Below are 21,403 nucleotides of genomic sequence, written 5' to 3' on the forward strand. Positions count from 1 at the left end.
TTTCCCCGTGGTGTCCATACGTTTGTCCTCTATATCCATGTCTCTATTTCTGCGTTGCAAATAGGTGCAAAAACAAATATCATATAATGTGCAATCCAGGAAAATTGGTACAGATGAATCGCAAGCATTTTTAAAAGCCAGGTGAGGGAGTGCCCTGGCGGTCCAGTGGTTAGGACTTTCACTGCTGAGGGCCTGGGTTCAATCTCTGGTCAGGGAACTAAGATCCTGCAAGCCTCCAGGCGAGGCCAAAAAAAAAAAAAAAGCCAGGTGAGGGAGGGGTGTTGCAGGGTATGTGATGAGCTCATGTACAGTTCTCTGATTGGCTGATGGTGAGGTAACAGGGCGGTGTCACAGGAGTTCACATGATCAGTCCTTAGGCTCCAGGAGGCCTGGGGGGATGTGCTCAGATCATCCAATAGTTAACACCTTCCATTTGGTGGGGGATTTTCACATCTATAAAACAACTCAGAAAATGTGCATCAAATACTGTTATCTAGGTACTTCAGAGAGGAGCTAAAGCAGAGGATATGGGGGGAGGACCTGTCCCCAGGAAGACCCCATTGGGTCCTGCTCAGTTATACTACTCTTGTTTAGTTAGAACTGATAGAGGGACTTCCCTGGTGGTCCAGTGGTTAATTAAGACTCTGCGATTCCGGGCTTCCTTGGTGGCGCAGTGGTTGAGAGTCCGCCTGCTGATGCAGGGGACACGGGTTCGTGCCCTGGTCCGGGAAGATCCCACATGCCGCGGGGCGGCTGTGCCCGTGAGCCAGGGCCCCTGAGCCTGTGCGTCTGGAGCCTGTGCTCCGCAACAGGAGAGGCCACAACAGTGAGAGGCCCGCGTACCGCAAAAAAAAAAAAAAGAAATTCAAAACAGGAAAAAATGTCAATATCATAATTTGCTTTGAAGCATAATACTTGGTAAAGTTCTTAAGACAGTAGGATCCCCAGTAGCAGACATTGAGAACAATGGAACGAAGCATCAGAAGTTAGCACAAGTACCCAAAGAGGCAATTTGGCAGGAGTTATAGTAATACCACCTATAATTATTTGATTTACATTTACATTTTACATTTTACATTCCTGAAGGAAGTGACATTTTCAAAGCACTTTACCAGGATCCTGTTTTCCAGATCCTTCCCTCCTCTCTTTCCTTGGGTGATTTAAGCCATTTCACTATTCTTCGGCACCTGAGGCAGCTAAGGACAGTTTGGGACAGGAAATAAAATGTTGGCTAAAAACTTAAATAGGACTTCGAGGCTAGTTAGAATTTTGCATACCTTGAAATTTGAGCATTTCCACCATCTAGAGTTTTATTGATGATAAGGGAAGTTTCAGGAGACGGAGGATTTGCCTCAACACCAACGTAGGGGATAGAGATTGCTCTTCCCAGAGATGTTCTAGGAGTAATGGAGTCTTCGCCCCAGCAGGTGGCGCATCCTCACCTCGGTTTCTTTCCTTTTGTCCCTCAGCGTGTTCCCACTGGAAGACCCTACACTCTAGTGCAGAATGGTCTCAGAGGTAATCTTTTAATGAGTCCTCCAGATTTTTTTTTTTGAATTATTGTCAAAACAGTGACTCAGCAGGATTCCTTTCTTTCCAGCCCTAACATTTTTTCTCTAGGTCAGCCCAAATGTAGTCCACTGACCAGCAGCATTTAGCATCATGTGGAAGCAGACCCACAGTCAAACCTATTGAATTGGAATCGACAGTTTAACAATATCCCCAGGTGATTTGTGTGCAGGTTAAAATTTGAGGAGCGCTGGGGTAGAGCTTTCAAGGTGGGCATTAGGCTTTACTAAATCTTGCTGTGAATGTTTTCAAATCGGAACCAGAGAAACTCCCAAATCAAAGTCGGATCAGAACTCTGCTATGGCTCCAGGGAGATCTCTCCAAACACATTGAACAGGAAGATGAAGCTAGATTTTCCCGAAGTGTCAGATAGTGTTCCGGATTTACAGAAGCCATGCAGAACTCTTTTTTTTTTTTTTTTTTTTTGCGGTACGCGGGCCTCTCACTGTTGTGGCCTCTCCGGTTGCGGAGCACAGGCTCCGGACGCGCAGGCTCAGCGGCCATGGCTCACGGGCCCAGCCGCTGCGCAGCATGTGGGATCTTCCCGGACCGGGGCACGAACCCGTGTCCCCTGCATCGGCAGGCGGACTCTCAACCACTGCGCCATCAGGGAAGCCCTAGAACTCTTGATATTGAAACTGAGCAGGACCCTGTGGGGCTCCTGGGCACAAAAGCCATTCTGTGTCCCCCACTTCTTGTGTGTAAGCAATAGGCTTCATTCAGCCTGCATGACCTTCCCTGAGTTCCAAAGGGCAGGTTCAAACAGTTGCTAATTAGGGAAAGGAGGGGATGCAGAGACAAGGGAGGAAGAGTCAAGAAACAATGGTGCAAGCCTTGGGGCAGGGTCCTGATTCCTCCTCAAGGGATATACATAATAATATCTTTGAGCTCTTCTGCAGAACTAAAACTCCCACCAAATGGGAGATGTTAACTGCTTGATGAAGCACACTCTTCATTCCAGAGAGAAGGTCACAGTTTGCCCATCACCACCTGATGCCAGATGATCTCTGGATTGAAAGAATGCAGGCCTTGCACACACATTGATCCTTATCAGCACCCCGCCCCTGGACTATAAGACTCCTCACAGGCTCCCCCTGGTTGGGACACTCAGTTTTGAGGGCATCAGCCCGCTGTGGCCCTCCTTGCCTGGCAAAGCAATAAAACTATTTTTTTCCACTTCACCCAGAACTCTTGTCTCCAAGATTAAATTTGGTGCTAGGCCTGATTTGGCATCAGTGTGACAGAGAGTGGCTGGCAGAGTCCTGGTATATTTGTTGTCACCTATCACAGGGTAGTTTCCGATCATCCTATCAGATAACCCAGCTACAGTACTCAAAAACCATATTATGGAAACGTGCCATTGATTGAAAATGAAAGCAATCAAGTCACTTCATCTTCCCTCTGTGACTTTGGAGGGAGTGTCCACTTCTTGCCAAGCCACTTCCAGTGCTTGAATTCTGGATTCCATTCTCTTGGGATTTTTGTTTGTTTGTTTGCTTTAAGGATTCTGAAATTATGTCTGTTTTCCCCAAATCAGTGAATAAACCAGGATATAAATATGTGATAATTCCTATTCCTCTGCTCTCGAGGAGATTTTAATTTCTCTGCTACCATAAACTCACGACAAATACCTGAAAGCAATTCTGGAGTGTATATGAGCTTAACAGTGTGTCAATATCCCTGAGTCTCCCCAACCCTTTCCTAATAAAAACATGCTTGCTTTTTTTCCTTATCTCTCCTAAATCTACTCCTTGGTGATTATCTGTTCACATTCTAATCATAGTATTAAATGTGTAAAAATAGAGTACTGGGAGAGTTAGACTTTGTTTCTCCAGGGAACATGAAGGAGTAAAATATTCTGGACTTGGGACTTCCCTGGCAGTCCAGTGGTTAAGTTACTCCTTGCTGCCACTGCAGGGGATGCGGGTTCAGTTCCTGGTCGGGGTACTAAGATCCCACATGCCACATGGTGCGGCCAAAAAAAAAAAAAAGATACTGTATATTATGTGGGGCTGTCAGACCCACAGGGGAAAAGACATTGGCAATAGGTTGACCAGACACCATACAGCGGAAGTGCCACGTGAGTATAGAATTAGACTAAGGAACCCTGGGTGCTGGATCCTGCAGGATGTTCCAGTTACCAGCTATTAAACCAAAAACACCCCACAGCTCTTAAAAAAATTTTTTTGATGCCAGAGTCTGTGCTTTTAAGCACATTTATATCTCAAAACAAAACAAGGAATCACATCAATTAAGACTATAATCAACCAATAAAACAATATTTTTCATAAAACAAAAATGCTAAATTCTGATGGTCTTATAACTATTACTTATGTGGTTACTTAAAAACCTTAAATCATTTTCATATACATTACCACCTTTGACTTACATATAACTGTAAGCTATATGGGGAAATTGATCCCCATTTTTGTTTTTTTGGGTGCACTGCACGGGATCTAGTTCCCCGACCAGCACCCCTTGCATTGGAAACACAGAGTCTTAACCACTGGACCTCCAGGGAAGTCCCTTTTTTTTTTTCTTTTTTTTTAGATAGGAAAACTGAGAACCAGGGAGAATAAATTACTTGCCCGAAACAACAGGGAGTAAGCAGCAGATCCACAGGTTTTGTTTGTTTTAAAATTTTTTGGCTGTGCCACAGCATGTGAGTTATTAGGTCCCCGACCAGGGATCGAACCAGCACCCCCTGCATTCGGTGAAGTGGGGACGGGATGATTTGGGTCCATGTGACTTTGACTTTGACACTGTCCAACCCTAGCCCCTTCACAGCCTCTAACCCTTCCCAAAACACCGGAAAAACTCCCTCATCATTTTTCTCCCTCACAGATTTTGGCACTCAGGTGAACCCAGTAATGTGGGTGTGTTTTACTAGGTTTTCGTCCTGCACCAAGAAACTGGGGCTGGAACGATACTTTTTGTCATGTTCCTCACAAATCAATTTGCAAGGTGATGAAGATCTACTTCTGAATGGAAGTCTCCACAGAAATGAGTTCTTTGCATTATGGGTAAATCTTGCATAAGAGATGCCAGCAGAACGTTTTCAGGAGGCTGTCACCTATTCCACTGATGAATCAGTTCACACACTCATTCATTGTTTCATTCATAAAATGGAAGTTTATTTCCATGTGCCAGGAACTGTCCTGGAGAGGTCCTTCTGCAGACAGATGGAAGGGTCATGGGCCTCCAATGCTTAATTTCTATGAAGGAGTTAGGTACTTGTTATGGGCGGACTTGTGTCCCCCAAAACTCATATGTTGAAGCCCTGACCCCCAGTACCTCACAATGTAACTGTATTGGGAATAGGGCCTTTAAAGAGGTGACTAAGTTAAAATGAGGCCTTCAGGGCTTCCCTGGTGGTGCAGTGGTTAAGAATCCCCCTGCCAATGCAGGGGACACGGGTTCGAGCCCTGGTCCAGGAAGATCCCACATGCCGCAGAGCAACTAAGCCCGTGCACCACAACTACTGAGGCTGTGCTCTAGAGCCCGTGAGCCACAACTACTGAGCTCTCACGCCACAATTACTGAGCCCTCTCGCCTAGAGCCCGTGCTCCGCAACAAGAAGCCATTGCAACGAGAAGCCCACGCACCACAATGAAGAGTATCCCCTACTCACAACTAGAGAAGGCCCGCGTGCAGCAATGAAGACACAACACAGCCAAAAAATAAATTTATTTTTAAAAAGTTAAAAAAAAAAAGTGAAGGTATTAAAAGTAACATGCCTCATTTGTTTGAGGATTAGGGTTAATACATATAAAACAAACTTAGAACATTGCATAGGATTTAAAGTATGAAAACTTTAAAAGGACACTAAAGTAGAATGTATTTTGTTCACCCATGTTTTCGCATTATTAGATCTCACAAGCGTATAAACACGATTGCAACAAATAAGTTTTTTCACTAGTCAATGATTTTCAAATGCATACAGTACTCAAGAGGGCCTTGCCTCTAGGAACATCTTGCAAGTTTAACAAAACCTCAAGACCACCCACATTCACCCATGCTGTAGACCATGATGATTTGAGTAGTTCTAAGTAGGACAACCTCTGAAGACCTACTTTGGTGGATATTAATATTTAATATTCCTTTTTAACATCACTGTTGAACTTCTTTGCCATTTGTTTGCACAGTCCTCCAGGTTTGGGCTCTTTCTGTTTCTACATCATTCTGAATACCACCAGGTCTCTAGTTGCTTTGCAATTGGATTCTCTTTTTTTTGGCCACACCACGCAGCTTGTGGGATCTTAGTTCCCCAATCAGGGATCGAACCCAGGCCCTGGGCAGTGAAAGCACACGAGTCCTAACCGCTGGACCGCCAGGGAAGTCCCATGTACCCAATTCTTTAATATCCTTCTAAAGTGAACAAAAGATAGTTGGAGGGCAGAAGATGAGTTTTATGTATCTCTTTTATCCCACAAATAAATCCAGGTCTGTGTACACTTAGGTTATGAAAGAAAATAACTGAACTAAAACACCATTGGGGCTGCATCTTCCCTTAGTATTATATACCACTATCATTCTTTCAATTCCCTCCAACCAAGACCAACTGATAACTTCTTCCAGGAGGTTAATATGTGCAAATATCTGTGCCCTTGTTTTCTAACCTTACCCAAATGTATAAACTTCCTTCCCAACAGGACAATATCACAAAATATTAGAATGCCAGATATTTACACCCTGGGAATGTGATGGGGATAAGTATTACTCATTTAATACATAGCCAGCAAAAACAAGTCTAAAATAAGAATTTTTTAAAAGGTACTCAAATAAGTCTCAAATTTTAATAAGATCCTCTATAAAGACATTTATTTGCTACTGAAAATTGAAACAGCACATCAAAAATTTTTATTGCAATTCAACGTGCTGTTCTAACAGTGCTGTGGCCAAGCCACCCAACGTTATATTCTTCACTTTCCTTCCACACAAGTTAATTTGTTTCACAAAGTGGAACTAAAATATATTCAAGTCATTCAAATGCAAGCTACGTAGATTCCTTATAAGTTACTGTATTAAGGTAGAAAAGAGATGCAAGAAAAAAAGACAACACAGAACTTATAGGTTAATCAAAATATTGGTACACAATCTTTCTCAAGCTTCATAATGATCCTAAAATTACCAGGACGAAAAAATAGTACAAGAATAAGGTTTATGGTTCCTTCGACTCCGTGTCATGATTACTGTAATACTTATTGTTGTAATAATTCTCATAATTATCCTCAGAAGGATCTCTATGAAACCGGCAAAAACGACAGCTACATCTAAATCTTTGCCCTCTTGATTGAGTCTGGAAAAAAGAATGAAATGGATTAATTGGTTAACAATTTAAAATAATAAAGTACGTGTACACCAAAGAGTACTTGTACACCTCAAATCTAATGTTGGTTATTAGAAGAGACTTTGGAATATGGAACACTAAAAAAAAGGTCAAAATCAAAAAAGTTTTTGGGAAAAATGGATCGAAATGTATGGCTGCCAAAGAATACCAGATTGCCATTTTGTAATGCTAACAGCTACTGATTGTCAGTCAATAATATATTCCTGTACAACTATAAATGGAGTATAACCTTTAAAAACGGAATCACTCTGTCATACACCTGTAATTTATAATACTATATATCAACTATACTTCAATTTAAAAGGAAAATTACACACACACACACACACACACATACATGCATATATATCAATATATACCTAGTGTCAGTTCTCTGAATGCCTTAAACGTGAGACACTCAACCAGCTGCTGGACACTGTGCTCAGGTGTTTGCCCTCTTACTACATGGTATTGAATATCATGTTTGTGACAGCAGGTGAAAAAGTACCAGCACAACATCAAGAGTGAACCTTCATGGAAACTACAGACTTTAGGTGATAATAATGTGTCAATGCAGGTTCATCACTTTAACACCGCGTAACTGGAAGATGTTGACAGCAGAGTAGGCTCTGAATGTCTGGGTTCAGGAAGTATATGTCCTTTCTGCTTAATTTTGCTGGAGACCTAAAACTGCTTGAAGAATATGACTTCATATATTTTTTTAAAAAAGCACAAATATGAACTGATTGCTCCAGAGTTTCTGAGGATTGAGAAAGTCCAAGCCAATCTGCCTTTCCTCCTCCCTCCCCAAACCACACACCCACCCGCTTGTATAGTAAGGGAACTTCTAGTTACCTCAACATCATTCTGCCATGGTTCTCTTTCAGAGTCAGACTTCATGGGAAGAAAAAAAATACATATATTACAAACTATCGAGGAAAATGTGGATTACTAATGCTACCCATGTAACATAAGAAGAGTTGGTGAGTCTTAAAACCCTAAGTGTTATTCGCACCCCGCACTCATGAGTACAGTGGATGAGTGACCACTGCTGCTCGTTGCTATTCATATTATTTAATTTTTTGGAGGGGCCGCGGTCCCCCACCGGGGATCGAACCCTTGCCCCCTGCAGTGGAAGCGGGCGCTTGGAGTCTTAACCACTGGACCACCGGGGAATCCTCCCTGCCACCCCATCACTATTTACATCTTGACTTACGTGAGTGCCCCCCAACCCCTAGAGTGGGGCAGTGCTGCCTACCCAGACCACATAAACTCACCCGAGGAACTCCTTTGCCATAGCGTTTTTTAATGGATTGAATCAACCGTTCCATCTTATCCCTCCGATCGGTTAACACGGTCCTCACCCCTCTCCTATAGGGTATGTTTTCACCAAGTAACCGCCCAGTTGGTTGAGGTAGACATTCTGGTAGAATGAGTGGCAATTTGATACTGGGGCTGAGCGTCAATTTACTGAGGTTCTTTATTAACACTTCAGACATAGGTTCAGAGGCAACTGAAAGAAAAAAAGAAAGTTTAAGATCCATTAGTGCGAAGTGCAATATCCAGAAGCCACTTATCTCTTGCTCAAACTAGGTCTGCTCTTAAGCAGCTCAACAACGGACACTGGAAGTTTCCTCAGGGTGAAGATCCCAGATACCTCGGGCATTAACTAGCATGCCGCATGCCTTGAGAGCAGCCTAAGAATCCACTGTAATGGGAAACACTTCTCACAATAAAAAGTTGTTTTCTTTATGGGACTTCCCCGGTGGTCCAGTGGTTAAGACTCCGGGCTTCCAATGCAGGGGGCGCAGTTAGATCCCTGGTCAGGGAACTAAAATCCCACATGCCCTGGGGTGTGTCAAAAGGGAAAAAAAAAAGTGGTTTCTTTCCGTTATGGGTAGTTCTGAATGGTAGATGTTTTCCCATGGGGTCAAAAGGTACTTAAGTATGATTCCAAGTGGAAAAACATGGAACAGAAACCAGGTATTGACAGTTTTTCCATTTTCATTTGTGTGATTTTTAATATAAATGCAGGGACATAAAGCACTAATGCAAGTCAAAATGTTTCAGTGTAACAAGTTTCAGCAGTTCACTTTTATAACAATTATAAACCTTTTTTTTCCTGGAAAATGAACATCTATGAAATAGACAAAGAAACCCCAAATATAACAGCCTCTCGCCAAATCCCCTATCCTTAACTAGTATGTCAAAGTGGCTGTTACCCTCACCAGTTCTACCCAGCTTTTTCATGCTGCTAGATCTTTCCACTCAAATGCAGTATTTTGAGAAATCATTCACTCTTGGGGCTTCCCCAGGGTGGGGTGGGGGCTCCAGTGATGAAAGCGCTGCGCTCCCAGTGCAGGGGACACCACTTCCATCCCTGTCGGGGAACTAAGATCCCTCCGCTGCACTGCGCAGCCAACAAAACAAAAACAAAAACAGCCACCCCTCTTCCCATCCGAACAATCATGTAAATTTCATAAACACTAATCTCATCCAACAAGGCAGATAGCATTAATTTTCCCTGTACGTGAGAGTATTAGATATTGAGTCAGGATCCATTCAACTTCTAGGGACTTGTGCATATGGAAATAAAGATTCCAAGTTGTGGAATTGTCAGGCACTAAGGCAGATTCAAGGAATGGGAGAAACTGGCCGTATTATATACTCTCTTCATTACTTTTTTTCCCCTTTGACCAGGGTTCTTATCCTCAAGATGCAGGGGAGGCAGTTTAGATCTCGGAGGCAGAGGGCAGAATATAATGCCAGTGAGGACCCACCCAACTTCCTAGCTGCCCAGAGGGTGTTGGTTGGCTCCAGGTCATCTGCGGCCACCCTACACCATCCATTCCCCGCCCGAGGTTAGGGTAATAAGATTTCATGCGAGGCCAAGGCAGGGAGGCCACGCCTGGGATCATGTGCGGCTCCAAGGAGAGATGATTTGGGAAGAACCCTGGAAGGCAGGGAACCTAATTAGCAGTATTCCTGGAGCACGGTTTCTAAGCTCTCCATCGTAAGTCTTACTACTACTTATTTACATTACAGAGCACAATCACTGGCTTTTATAAACCCGCCCCTTCCTTCAATTTCTTCTGAAAAGCCATTTCCCTCTTTATTAACATTCCCAAAGCGTAAATTCAGCTGGAAAGCCAATCCCAGAAATGTTGGTGAAATTAAGAAAACCTTTAGGTCAAATTGAAGTTTAGGTTGCCTGTATTCTTTTCCCTTTACAATTCCTGATTGGAATCTATCGCTGATGGAAATACTGATCGCACAAGACACTGTGAGCCACCGTCTAGAACTGATTGCTCTTCCCCAGAAAATGTCCTTAAAAGGTTGACAGACTCCTGAGCATAGTAAGCAAACAATGCAGCTCCACACCCCTCCCACTTTTCTCCTCTTTTCCTGCCTTTCTTTTTTCTTTCTCTTTCTCTCTTTCTTTCTCCTCTCTCTTTCTTTCTTTAGAGGAGGGCCCTACACTCCCTGGCTCTCCTCTGCTCTGAAGAGGTTCACTTAACTGCATTTCTCTGTAAAAGACTGAAGTCAGTATAACAGAAAGGAAGGCAGCCTCTTACCTTTCTGAACCCCAGGTAAGTCTGGCTTACCTGGAATTGCCTGGGAATTTTCATCGATGGACATTTGAGGAGACTCCAGGGTCCAGGTTGGGTTAACCTCAGATGAATCCATTGGGAGTCTTGTCACAGCTTGAAGCTTCCCCTAGACCTTTGGGTTCCAGTGGAAGGTGATGCTTTAGACTCAAATTGCTACAAAGTAGCTTGGAAGAACTATAGGGCTAAGAAAGAGGGAGAAAAATCCAAGCTAACACCGTGGTGAGAGAAGAATCCAACCTAAAAGTCTAGGTCCTGTTTCCTCTTAAAAACTACAGACAAGCCAATCAGCCAGCCTGTTGTAATGTAAATGACTAACGAGTAAAAGGATAAGGCTAGTTGGTGGGCGTAGTCCAATTAGTGGACTAATAGGATAATCCTTCATCTGCTCTGTATTAAAATAATCATGCCCTCTGTCAAGTAGGCTGGAAATTTTATAAAGAGCCTCTGTGGTTGTGTCTTCCTGAGGTTGCCTTAAAAATCCTTTTTTCCCCTTCAACTCTCCTTCTGGAGATGGCTACTGGTTTGTGAACTGGGCTTTAAGTGTTCTAGTACAGGGAGGAGAGGGCAGTTTCCCTCCAACTGCAAATTAACTCCCAATTAAGTTAATGGCAAGTTTCCTTAGTTTTCTTTGCCTGACTCATCTTAAACCTTTGGATGCTAGTAAGGCAAAGGAGAGGAGAAATAAAGGATCCTTATAAACAGTTTAATAGCTTGGTATTTTATGAATGTGTATTTTGGATCTGTAATTTTAGTTTGTTTTCTAGACTATCAATTTCATTGCCTTTAAGATTGGTGAGCAGCTGAAATTAACTACATCTATAAATTGCTACCCCCCCCCACCCCTCCTCCACCCCCCAAAATAAACTTGTATTGAATTCTGGCAAAGAGCCCTAACATTAACTGCTGAGGGTGGGAAAGAAGGTCCTCAGCAGCCCCACTCTTCATTTTTACTGTCTCCTATTCAATGTGCAACCTCCCTGTCTCCCCCATAGCTGGAAACTATGAAGAAATACCAAAAGCAACCTTGTTTGTTTGTAGTAAAGAGCAAAAGTTGAAGTGTGGATCAATAACTACTTTTGTAGGGGATGAGGGGTAGCTGTAGATGCGCGTCAGGTCACAACACTTTATTTAAGGGGTTGTCAAAGGTGCGCCCTGCAGACAGGCAGCACAGCGGCACCTGGTAACTTGTTAGATATGATTAGAAATGGTTGAGCTCTAACCCAGGCCTAGTGAATTAAGGACTGGGACCCAGCCGCCCTTGTCTTAACAAGTCCTCACCATCCCCCAGTGATTCCACCTGTGCCCAAAACGGTAGCAGCAACTCTTCCTGGCACTCCTGACTGCAAGTTCTACTCCTTTGGTTCTGCTCTCAGCTGTATGCCCTTTGGGGCAGGGGCCCTCTCCTACAGCAGTCTCAGAGAGCCCTTGGAGAAGTGAGGGCAAAAATCAGATTAAGAGGTGAGATTGTGAAAAGGGCCAACATAGACTCTCGCTCAAGAAATCCAGGTTTAAGAAAAAGGTGAGACACTGCTATATTTGTTGGTTATTGGATAACCAACAAGGATCTACTGTATAGCACAGGGAACTCTGCTCAATGTTATGTGGCAGCCTGGATGGGAGGGGAGGTTGGGGTTAGAATGGATACCTGTATATGTATGGCTGAGTCGCTTTGCTGTGCACCTGAAACTATCACAACATTGTTAATCGGCTATGCTCCAAAATAAAATAAAAAGTTAAAGAAAAGAAAAAAAGGTGAGAGAACCGGAGCTCAAGGGCGGTATGGGATGTAGATGATGGTGGAGTTTCTCTTTGCTTAAACTTGACGGAAGCTGAGCATTCAGAAAACACAATCCGTGTTTTAAAATTATAACACCATTTTAGTTAACATCTTTATAGTATGATATATGAGATTAAAAAGCCAAGTGGAATGAAGCAATTAGAAAAAAGACTATAAAAGAACTCATAATGAAAACTATCACTGATTTCTCCAGAGATAAAATAATCATATAATACCTTTTTTTTTTTCTGGGAAGATATTATATTTTTGAAACAAACAGTATGCTCTTTTAATAAAAGGAAAACTCAAGAGAGCAAAAAAACAAGACTACCTGGAATTCAGAAGCTTGATATCAGAAACAAGAAAAGAAGGGTCTGGAGATAAAATCAAAGCTATTCCCTTAGTAAGTAAGGCAAAACCAGAAGCAGATATAAAATAGAAGAGAAAATATAAGATAATGAGAATCTAAGATCAGGAAATATGATGGCTTCAGATTCTTCAACAATACCGGATGCTGGAAGATAAGGGAGCTTCCAAATTCTGAAGGAAAATTATTTCCAACCTAGAATCCTGTATTCAACCAAATTATTGAGCAAGTGTAGAACATTTTCAATTTGTCAAAAACATGGCCACCCATATAGATTCCTTTGTCTTGTGGGAAATTAACTTGATTACAAGAACATGACCAGGTAAGCTATTCCAAAGTTTCTGAAAGGAAACGCCAACAGACCATATTTAAAAGCTCATCTCACTCAGTTTTTAAAGTAAATTTAAAATGCACAGCAAAAAGCAAGGCAAAAGGAATGCAAAGTAACAGATTTAGAGTGTTAAAAACAAGACAACAGGTCCAAAATGGAATTGGTTGGGCTAATCCCCACGTCACCAAACTGCAACTATTAATTTTGGCTCTCCTGGAAATAAAATCTTGAACCAGTCAATCAGGAGTCGCCTTATCGGCACTAGTTAGGTGATCTGCCACCCGCTAAAGGAATGTAACTTTGTACTAACCAGCCCGCTTTCTTGCCTAGTATAAGTTCCTTGTTCCCATTCCGTTTTGGCCGTAACCAAACAGCTCCGTGAAATTTCTTCCTACCTGCTAGATTGGATGCAGCCCTATTCAGATCGATTTTTGCTCAGATAAACTCAAACATTTTAACATGCCTCAGTTTATCCTTTACTAGCACGGAATCCTGGAGTCTCCAGACTCATTCATTTCTGGGAAGGGGCATTCAGAATCCACCTAGGATAGCCTGGGAGACTGCACCAGTTTTGCATCAATTTTTTTGCATCAAAAAATGTCAAGGTTGGGAGAAAGGAACAAAATACAAGTTTAAAACTTCAGCTGAGGGACTTCCCTGGCGGTCCAGTGGTTAAGAGTCCTCGCTTCCAATGCAGGGGGTGCGGGTTCCATCCCTGGTCCAGGAAAGTAAGATCCCGCGTGACACTCAGCTGTGGCCAAAACAAAAACAAACAAAACCCCCAAAAAATTTCAACTGAATTTAGAAGTCGTCTTAACGTCTCACTAACCTCTGTGAGATTGACTTTATAACCAAATTTACGCTTTAGGAATGTTAAACAGTGAAATGGCTTCATCTGCCAGAGGCTGGAGGAGGGGCAAAGTCTTTCAGACCCGAGACAGTATTGAATACTTTTAAAATTCGAATCTGCCTCTAGGATGGATACAGATGATAATCTCGGCTCCACTTTCTCTCTTATCTGTTGAGCCCACCTTTTCTCTCCAGTTGAATGATTTTTTTTTTCCTCCCATGCAGCTGTGCCCGGCTGGTTTCAGGCAGGCCAGAGAGCCCAGGCAAAATAAACTTTTTGCCCTCAGGGAGCAGACAGTAAATCGTGAATCCAAAATATAGGGTGGGGTAGTGAAATGTATTCCAAAGAGAGGTGTGGCCTGGTTAAGGGAGAGTCCAGGGCTGCGGTTTGGGAAAACTCTCCCAGTCACACAGTTGATGAATTACTGCGCTCTCTCGGGCCCTGTTGGGTTCCCCATGCCGCCCCGCCCCCTGTGGCCTGGGTCCCTCCAACCTCAGGCCCACCCTGTCCCTGGGCTCTCTTTGCGCTCACTCTCCACGCCCCCTTGTGTAGGGAAGCCTGTTTCCACCAGTTTTCCAAGGCATCCGCCCTGGATCCCAGCCGCTGAGGCCCAGGGCGGGGTGCGGGCTTGCAGTGGGCACCCTGGTACCGGCGCTGCTATGGGGCCCCCATCGGCCGCAGCCCGACACACTGTGGCCCAGAACTGCCCCTCGCTTTGCCTCTGCTTGGCCCCTACCGCCCACCGGTGCCTGCCTTTCCCTGGATCCAGTTTATTTCTTGAAATTATGCAATGAAGAATCAATACTCCCAGGGGGGTATAAATTAGGGGTTTGGGATTAAAATATACACACTACTATCTATAAAGTAGATAAGCAACAAGGACCTACTGTAGAGCACAGGGAGCTCTACTCAATACTCTGTAATAACCTATAATGGAAGAGAATGTAAAAAAAGAATGTACCTATGACTGAATCACTTTGCTGTACACCTGAAAGTAACACAACGTTGTAAATCAACTATATATTTTTAAAATAAATTTATTTATTTAGTTTTGGCTGCCTTGGATCTTCGTTGCTGGGAGCAGGCTTTCTCTAGTTGCAGTGAGTGGGGGCCACCCTTCACTGCAGTGCAAGGGCCTCCCAGTGCGGTGGCCTCCCTCCTTGTGGAGCACGGCCTCTAGGCACGCAGGCCTCAGTAGTTGTGGTTCGCGGGCTCTAGAGGGCAGGCTCAGTAGTTGTGGCGCATGGGCTTAGTTGCTTCGCGGCACGTGGGTTCCCCCAGGACCAGGGCTCGAACCCGTGCCCCCTGCACTGGCAGGCAGACTCCCAACCACTGCGTCACCAGGGACGTCCCTCAACTATATTAAAAAAAAATTTTTTTTTAAGAAAAAAATACTCCCAGGGGTAGAATCCTGCCTCTGTTATCAATTTTTTAACAGTTTAGTGGGGAACATTTAATGACTTTACAATATGACAACCAGCTGGGGTTCAGAGGGGAAGAGAGAAGTATGGGTGATCAGTTTCCCAAACTTCGCAGTTTGAATGGAGGTATCTGGAAACATGAAGTCAATTAGGCCTATCAGAAGAGAGTAGCAAACACTGTCGGCATTCCCAGGTTTGCTTAAGTATGAGATTTCCAGAAGGACATGTTTTCTTTCTTTATAGATTTCCACGGAACGTGCAGTAGGTAATGCTGGTGGGGCACTGTCTTAAGTTTCCACTTTGCATTTCAGTTCTGGAAATTCAGTCCAGAGAGCGAAGGAGTGCCTTTGCCTTTGTCCCTGTTGTTTCACTGACCTGCCTTGGCTTCTCCTTAGGAGAAAGGGAATCCAGAGACAGGATTGTGGTCTTTCTTTTGTCTGCCCCTGAAGGACCTCCAGTTCGGCCCTTTGTTCTCTTATTAAAGAAGGTTTCTGATTTGAGAGAGGGGCAGGGGCTTCTAGACCATGGAGTTCATCCTGATAGTTCTTTTTTTTTTTTGCGGTATGTGGGCCTCTCACTGTCGTGGCCTCTCCTGCTGTGGAGCACAGGCTCCGGACGTGCAGGCTCAGCGGCCATGGCTCACGGGCCCAGCCGCTCCGCGGCATGTGGGATCTTCCCAGACCGGGGCACGAACCCGTGTCCCCTGCATCCGCAGGCGGACTCTCAACCACTGCACCACCAGGGAAGCCCCTAATAGTTCTTATTTACTTTGTCTTCTTCCACCAGCCTCTTATGCTCCTTGCAAATGCTGACAGAGGGCCTCAGGGCTGGTACCCACCAAGCATCCCCTCCACCAGAAGGAGAACAGGGTGAGTAGATTAAACACCAGTACTTTTTAACTCCTCCATAACACAGTTTCCATGATGCCAGTTGTCTTTTTCCCTGCAGCTCTCTGTCTTTCCTCCATCATTATCCCCATTTTATAAGCCAGCTATATAGTTTGAATGCCTTTCTGATTTCAATTAGCTTTTATTCCATTTTATTTATTGGCCCCAGAAAGAAGCACTAGGTCTCATGGAATGCAACTGTTGTAGAATTCTAGTGTCAATAAATTGCACAGAGTTTTGTTTTTGTTTCGTTTTTGGCCACGTCACAAGGCTTATGGGATCTTATTTCCCTATTTCCCTGACCAGGGATCGAACCCAGGCCCACGGCAGTGAAAGTGCTGCCTCCTAACCACTGGACTGCCAGGGAATTCACCTACTGTCAATAAATTGAAATAAAATATTAGGAATTTGAAATAGAAGATCGTTTGGAAAAGGGAAGTGAAAATAGAGCTAGGAGGTATTGCGTTGCATAATAATTGGGGCTATTAACCAATGAGGACTCCGAAAACCTGGCCAGAGATCAGAGCAGTGCCATATGCCCCTGTACAAATTGTTCGAATGACATTCTGCCTTGGTGTCTGATTTTTAGAAAGGAAATCCAGGGACCATGCATTGTTTTTCCTCTGATCTTCTACCCCTAAAGACTGAAAAGACATAAAATAACCTAATTTCAAAATTTATATATATATATATATGATTAGCGGATATTTTTGGTCCTGTGCAAAACGTCCATTGAGACATGTGGTCCATGCCAAATGGTCCTTGACATTTGGTCCTGTCAAAAGCGTCCATGCTTCAAACATGTACCTGGGTTCAAATAGCCCGTAAGTTTGATTTATACTTTTGGTTTACAGGATTAAAAAAAAATATATATATATATATATATTATCATGTTTTATTAGTCCAATAATTTTGTGTAACTGTATTGCCAATAATAATCCTTTTTGCCTTGGTAGCCCAGCTGGCACCTGGGGTTAGGTAGAAGAGTGGGGTTTCAAATCTTGCAGAAGAGTGGAATTTATATTATATTAGCTATGAGTGCCAAGGAAGAGTCTTACGGATAGAGAAATGCACAGAGAATGACAAGTTGAGGATGGGATCTCTCAGTGTGTGGTGCATTAATATGTCACTGGGCATTTGGTTGGATGTGTCTGGGTCATTCAATAAGGGCAGAATTTGAAAGGAGCAGTTTGGTCCAGCCACTATGTAACGTAGCGGCAAAGGCATTGATGTAGACATTTTACGTGCATCTCATTAGTTCGGGAGGAGTAAGAATGGGTGTGGCTCTTCTACTACAAAGAAGTAAGGTGTAATAGCTACCATGAGAGGAATACTGGGCACCAAATTAACCCCCCTACAATTATCTCATTGCTCAGGGTTAATGGGCAGTGTTTCCCTTGAGTGGATGTCCTATGGAGGTATGATGGCAGTAGACTGCAAGAACTGTCTGCCACTATTTGTAAAGGTTTTAGTGGGTGTGGTTCCTATACTTACCTGCCATTAGGCATGGACTACCATGCTTTTGTCTGGAACCTACTTGTTTGCTGATCCAGCCCAGCCAAGCTCATGTCCATGAGACATTAGTAAGGTTTTCCCTACCAGTAAACCAGCAACCATTAGTCAGAGAGCTACAAAAGAAAAAAGTAACCCTTCTGTTGCTTGGCAGTATGACATCTTATTTGAAAATTCTCAGCTGAATATGGCAGAAATAGTATACTCACAAAAAAGAAAAGCCAGTGCTACATTATAATAGTTTTTGTTACCATTTCCCTTCCTTTAACAGAGATAGTAAAATGAACTGGTGCTGTGAAAAAGGAGAGTCTGTTAAAACGATGAGAGTACTCTGATTTACACAATGTGTGACAGTATTTGATATTCCAGTGCTAATACCGCATTGTTCAGTGATGGCCCCTTCAAGATGACACCAAAACAGTTCACTCAGTAATTCACTGTGCACCGTGTAGTATCGGGTTACCCTATGCCATTGATTCATGCACTAACAATGAAAAGATGAAAAGAGGGAGAGTGAAAAAAAACAAAAAGAAAAGGTAAGAAGACACAGATATAAATGAGAAAGTACTTGCATCTGCATGAAAAAGAAATCTTGACATTAACCCTTCCTTGTGCATGATGGATTTCGAGATTGCAAATGTGAATTCGAGATTCAATTACTTCTAACAAATGAACAAGTAAAAAGATGCTTGTTTCACTTTCACAATCACTGTGGCCAAAAGAAATATCTTCTTTGGGTCTGACACTCAAGTATTGATATATGACAATGGAAAGTAACACCCGTAAGTATACACCATGTTGTTGGGACTTCAGTCTGTGCCCCTGGAAGCTATAAATTAAACTTTTGAGTACATTGTGACCCGCGGAAGAAAATTTAAATGACCTAATAGATTATGTTGAGAGAGTGTTTGTCTGTGGAAGGTGGGCAGAGGCAGAAGACCAGAAGCTCCAAGATTTCCACCAGAAACACGGAATGTTTATACATCAGTACTTAATAGTGATCACAGGACAAACAACATGGTGGAAGGTTGGCATAGCAAATTTCGGGAGCTGATGGTAATACATCATACTTCAATTTGGAGATTTATTGACACGTTAAAAGATGAAGAGCAAAGCAATGAACAGTTATCACCCAGGTTATTGGTGGCCACACTCCAATACTGCTACCAACTTCACAATAATATTGACAAAATCAAATTTGTGTAACTAAAATTGTTAACAGGTATAATGAATATAAAGCCAATAAGCAGGTCAATATATACTTGAGAGCAATTGCTCTTCCACTTAAAAGTAATCATACCAAATTTAATGACAAGGAGGAACAAGAATAAATGTGAAATCCAAAATGCATCATGATTTATAATAAAAATAATGTAAGTAAAATTTTAACAAAGTTAAATATTTGTATTATTTAACAAATCATGGACCAAATGTCTCAATGGATATTTTGGAAAGGACCAAATGTCCTGCGAGGATATATACATATATTAGTATAAACACATATTTTGTTTGCTCTGACAGATGAGAGGGCCTAAAAAACATTACTCCCCTCCCCCAGTACAAATGATCATGCCTTGCACCTGGATCTTTGTTTATAGTGCCCTTTTCCAGGAAAAGGAACCAGAGCTCCTCTGGGAAATGGCTGATTCTAGGACTGGGGCAGGGAATGTACAGGATAAATTCAGAGCACTTTGTAGGGCCAGAAAGTAAGGAAGTGTTAAAAAAAAAATCCATAACACACACATCGCTAGAGGTATGTAAAAGGAGTACAGGACCCAACTGAAAGAGGTGCAACAATCTGAGCACCAATAAATAAGTAGTATTGGATTGCAAAATAAATACCAAAGGGAATTCCTTGGTGGTTCAGTGGTTAGGACTCTGTGCTTTCACTGCTGAGGGTGCGGGTTCAATCCCTGGCTGGGGAACTAAGATCCTGCATGCCATGTGGCAAGGCCAAATAAATAAATAAATACATACACAAATAATTTTAAAAATTAAAAAAAGTGGTTTAAAAAATTAAAAAGTAAAATAAATATCAAAGTATAAAATAAATATCCATGAGTCTATAAAGATATAAATCAGTGATTGAGTAAATTCATAAATGGAGGAGAAGAGACAAACCTCCCATGCAGAAGATTTCCAAATAATTTATGTAGATTCTTCTCCATCAAGGAGGAGGAAACTTAAGTCCATACTCCTTGTGTTTGGGCTGCACATGGTGACTGCATTTCAAAGCACATAGTATGGGAAGCAGGGAAAAAGGGAGTAACTTTTTAGTGAGAAACTTAACAAACACTACCTCAGCCAGGTGATCAAGGCGAGCATCAACAGTGATCAATCTTGATGGTATGTACCCTTTTTAAAATTTTATATATTTTAAAATTTTATTTATTTATTTATTTTGGCTGAGTTGGGTCTTCGTTGCTGCACGCAGGCTTTCTCTAGTTGTGGCAAGCAGGGGCTACTCTTTGTTGCAGTGCGCGGGCTTCTCATTGTGGTGGCTTCTCTTGCTGTGGAGCACAGGCTCTAGGCACATGGGCTTCAGTAGTTGTGGCACGCGGGCTTCAGTAGTTGTGGCTCGGGAGCTCTAGAGCACAGGCTCAGTAGTTGTGGAGCACGGGCTTAGTTGTTCGGCAGCATGTGGGATCTTAGTTCCCTGACCAGGGATCGAACCTGCATCCCCTGTCCTGGAAGGCAGATTCTCAACCACTGGACCACCAAGGAAGTCCCAGTGGTATGTACCTTTGATGTGATATGATGAAAATGACACTTTACTTCTGTTGGCTTCCTTTCAATAACCTGTAACCCTTGTCTCATTATGAGAAAAACGAAGACAAATTCCAATAATGCAGTATCCAACAAAATACCTCCACAGGACTCCTCAAAATTGTCAAGGTCGTTAAAAAGAAGAAAAGTCTGAGAAGTTGCCATGGCCAAGAGAAGCCAAAGGAAACATGACAACTCTGTGTAACGTGATATCCTTCCTGGGATCCTGCAACAGAAGAAAAAGACATAGGTTAAAAACTAGGGGAATCTAAATAAACTGTGACTTTATTTAATAATAATGTACTGATATTGGTCTATTAATATTAATAAATGTATCAGAATAAGTTAAGATAATAGTAGGGGAAATTTGATGTGGGGCATATGCAAATTCTGTATTATCATCTCAATTTTTCTGTAACTCTAAAGCAGTTCTAAAAAATAAAGTCTAAGGACTTCGCTGGCAGTCCAGTGGTTAAGACTCCACACTTCCACTGCAGGGGACGTAGGTTCGATCCCTCGTTGGGGAACTAAGATCCCACATGCCGCGTGGTGTGGCCAAAATAAAATAAAATAAAATAAAAAATAAAGTCTATTAAAAAGGTTGGAATAGGGCTTCCCTGGTGGCGCAGTGGTTGAGAGTCCGCCTGCCGATGCAGGGGACACGGGTTCGTGCCCCGGTCCGGGAAGATCCCACATGCCGCGGAGCGACTGGGCCCGTGAGCCATGGCCGCTGAGCCTGCGTGTCCGGAGCCTGTGCTCCGCAACGGGAGAGGCCACAACAGTGAGAGGCCCGCGTACCGCCAAAAAAAAAAGAAAAGGTTGGAATAAAAGCCACAAAAAAATTAAATAAAGGAAGATAAGCTCATATGTAAATAACAGATAAGGAGTGGTGTCAGACTAAAATATAAATCATTGTTGCTTCATATACAGTTTTTTCCTAACATAATGTTCTTTTTTGTTTTTTGTTTTTTTTACATCTTTAT

At 42.8% G+C, this 21,403-nt stretch overlaps 1 protein-coding gene across 1 annotated transcript; it reads right to left on the reverse strand.

Moving 5' to 3' along the window:
* Window positions 1-6,730: 6,730 nt before the first annotated feature.
* Window positions 6,731-10,585, reverse strand: DPPA3 (developmental pluripotency associated 3). Its single transcript, XM_089920071.1, has 3 exons — window positions 10,504-10,585; window positions 8,176-8,411; window positions 6,731-6,868 (listed from the first exon to the last, which is right to left on the reverse strand). Exons 1-3 carry the CDS (start codon window positions 10,583-10,585, stop codon window positions 6,731-6,733), a joined length of 456 nt encoding a protein of 151 aa, XP_089776197.1.
* Window positions 10,586-21,403: the final 10,818 nt, after the last annotated feature.

The sequence above is a fragment of the Delphinapterus leucas genome, chromosome 11 (genome assembly GCF_059928025.1).
Source record: "Delphinapterus leucas isolate spDelLeu-1000000601 "Yukka" chromosome 11, BTC_Dleu_Yukka2, whole genome shotgun sequence".
Taxonomy (NCBI): Eukaryota; Metazoa; Chordata; class Mammalia; order Artiodactyla; family Monodontidae; genus Delphinapterus; species Delphinapterus leucas.